The sequence below is a fragment of the Poecilia reticulata genome, unplaced genomic scaffold, assembly GCF_000633615.1.
Source record: "Poecilia reticulata strain Guanapo unplaced genomic scaffold, Guppy_female_1.0+MT scaffold_224, whole genome shotgun sequence".
NCBI lineage: Eukaryota > Metazoa > Chordata > Actinopteri > Cyprinodontiformes > Poeciliidae > Poecilia > Poecilia reticulata.
In genome coordinates this window covers 206185-208664 of record NW_007615025.1, presented here as the reverse complement: position 1 = coordinate 208664, position 2480 = coordinate 206185, and the positions used below count along the sequence as shown (strand labels likewise).

At 44.1% G+C, this 2480-nt stretch overlaps 1 protein-coding gene across 2 annotated transcripts in view; it reads right to left on the bottom strand.

Annotated features, from left to right (window-relative positions):
- Window positions 1-2480, bottom strand: part of LOC103460298 (high affinity immunoglobulin gamma Fc receptor I-like) — a 7777-nt gene that overhangs the window by 4174 nt on the left and 1123 nt on the right. The window contains exons 2-5 of one of the 2 annotated variants that reach the window (XM_017303239.1): window positions 1832-1867; window positions 1243-1521; window positions 921-1169; window positions 704-847 (exon numbers count right to left, since the gene is read on the bottom strand). In XM_017303239.1, the coding sequence (XP_017158728.1) occupies window positions 704-847; window positions 921-1169; window positions 1243-1521; window positions 1832-1867 (708 nt within the window). The remainder of the gene's footprint in view (window positions 1-703; window positions 848-920; window positions 1170-1242; window positions 1522-1831; window positions 1868-2480) is intronic. The other variant, XM_017303240.1, reaches the window with a different exon arrangement.

The following is a 2480-nucleotide window of genomic DNA, read 5'->3' as shown; positions in this document are numbered from 1 at the left end:
TTAGCCACAAACATTTCTGTTTTAGCTCCAACCTCAGTTTGATTTTAGACAGTCATTCTCTGGCTGAAATATCCTGTTTCTGAGCAGCTATCGCTACATTAGCATTAGCATCCGGATGTAAACCTTCCTGTCTGCAGCTCTCCTAATAAAGAACTGCTGCGTCTCTGGCTGCAGATTAGAGGAAGGAGAAAACTAAAGGAAGTAGCAGCTAACAGTGAAGCAGAAGGAAAATGTCACAGTTTCTTTACCAATAACAACCTGAAGGCGTGATGTGCTTTGTTTAGGCCACTGAATAAAATCTAGAGCAGCTGATTGCCACTGAAAGCTACAATCACTTCATCTGATTCTGATTCTGCAGCTGATTAAACAGTTTAAACATCAGAACCTCAATAAAAACGTTTCTAACCGAACATGATGAGATCAGAAGCTTCAGGGGTTAAATCATGTTTGTGTCTCTGAGGTGACAAACGAAAGTAGAGCCAAGAACAGGAAGCCAAACGACTCCACAGCTTCTCTCACACTTTCACCACAAACACAATATACAGCCAAAAACTTCTGATGAGGCCTGAAGCTGCCCCACCCCCGAACCCGGCCGCTAAAAATAAAAAAAACACATTATATAAACTGGCAGCACGACGCAGAGCAGGTAAACAGAGGAGGAGTTCAGGAAGCTGCTGGTGGCAGAAACCTGATGGGGAGTTACCTGCTGGCTTCCTGCAGCGGCGCCGAGTCAGCAGAACCACCAACAAGATACAGAAAACCAGAAAACCAACAGAGGAGAGAGAGAGGACCATGGAGAGAGGAAGAGGAGTGGAGGATGAAGGAGGAGGAGTGGAGGTGATTCTCCCTGAAATGAATCAAAGTCATAATTTATTTCTGGTCTCCTGATGAAGGTTGAAGCAGACAGAGAAGCTGCTGACCTTTGACCCAGATCCAGCTGGATGGAGACTCTCCATCCTGACCGCTGATGCTGCACTGGTAGAGGCCTTCATCAGAGCTGGAGACATGGAGGAGGGTCATGTGACCTGATGGTCCATCACCAATGAAGGAGCCATCTTTATAGAAAGCAGCTGGGAGGTTGTGGGCTGGACTCTTTGCTCTGCAGCTCAGAGTGACGTCATCTCCCTCCATCACAGGGAGGACAGGACTCTGCAGGATCACTGATCCAYCTCAACACAGAGACAAACTACAGCATTTCATCCATTTCCACACAGCAACACTAACTCCACAGTCTGATCTTACCAGAGACAGAGAGCTGGATGCTGCTGCTGCTGCTGGGGGAGGATCCATTTGTGGACTCACACCAGTACACACCAGAGTCTAATAGGACGAGCCCAGTTAAAGTACATGAAGAGTTCGCTGGTTGACCCCAGTCCTCACATTCAGCTCTGGTGTCTCTGGTTGTGTTTCTCCTCACAGTTCCTCCATCAGAGATGTTTCCATCCTCACAGGTCAGAGTCACTGATTCATATTCAAAGAACTGAGATCTGCTGGGACTCACAGTCAGAGCAGCTGGAGAGACTGGAAACCAGGAAAATACATTTTAAATCATTGATTTTATGTATTATGCATTTATTTTTTAGCCTCATTTTGCTCTTCAGTTTCTGGTTCAGAAAGAAAAACATGTAAAACTTTAGATAAAACACCAACAAGATGTAAAATGTTACAGAAACTCAAGATGAACTGAGCAGTGAAAACTTTATCAATGAGACGCAAAAGAAAACTTTCCTCCATGTCCACCAGGGGGCAGTAAACAGGATAACGATGTTTAACTGAAGAGTGATTTACTGACTGACATCTGAGATTATAGATCTGTGGTGAATTTACTCACCTCGGTTTGATGTCCAGAGAAGTTCTGACGTCAGCACTGAAAGTTTATTCAGAAACAGATTTAATGTAAACAAAATAATAATAAACATCTTAAACAGACAGTAAAATAACAGAGAGATGAAACATTCAGCATTAGAAGAACATGAGAGAGAAAACAGCATCTATGTTTTCCTGCAGTCCAGCTTTGAATCAGATGAGACAAAGATCAGGGTGATGGATCAGAGGCCCTCCAGAGATTTAGAGGAGAAATTCAACTTTGATGCTCAAACCTGATTTTTTGGCTGAAATCTGAGTTTTTCTGCTAATGAAATGCTGAATTTTGATGCACGTCTGGAATTAAAGTCTTATTAAAGCGACATGAGCGTTCAGACTGCAGACTGATACGATGTGGTTGAGGCTGAACCGATCCGATGTTTAGAGGTTGAAAAGATCGGAATCGGCCGATCAGACCGACATGAAAAAGTCAGATTTGTGTCAAATTCTCCTTCTGTGAGAACAGAGACAAAACGCTTTAATGTTCCAGTTACTGGTGGACGATTCATAACGCAGACAGATCCTCTGAGTCCACCGTCCTGGATGGGTCACACACACACACGCACACACACACGCACACACACACACACACACACACACACACACACACACACACA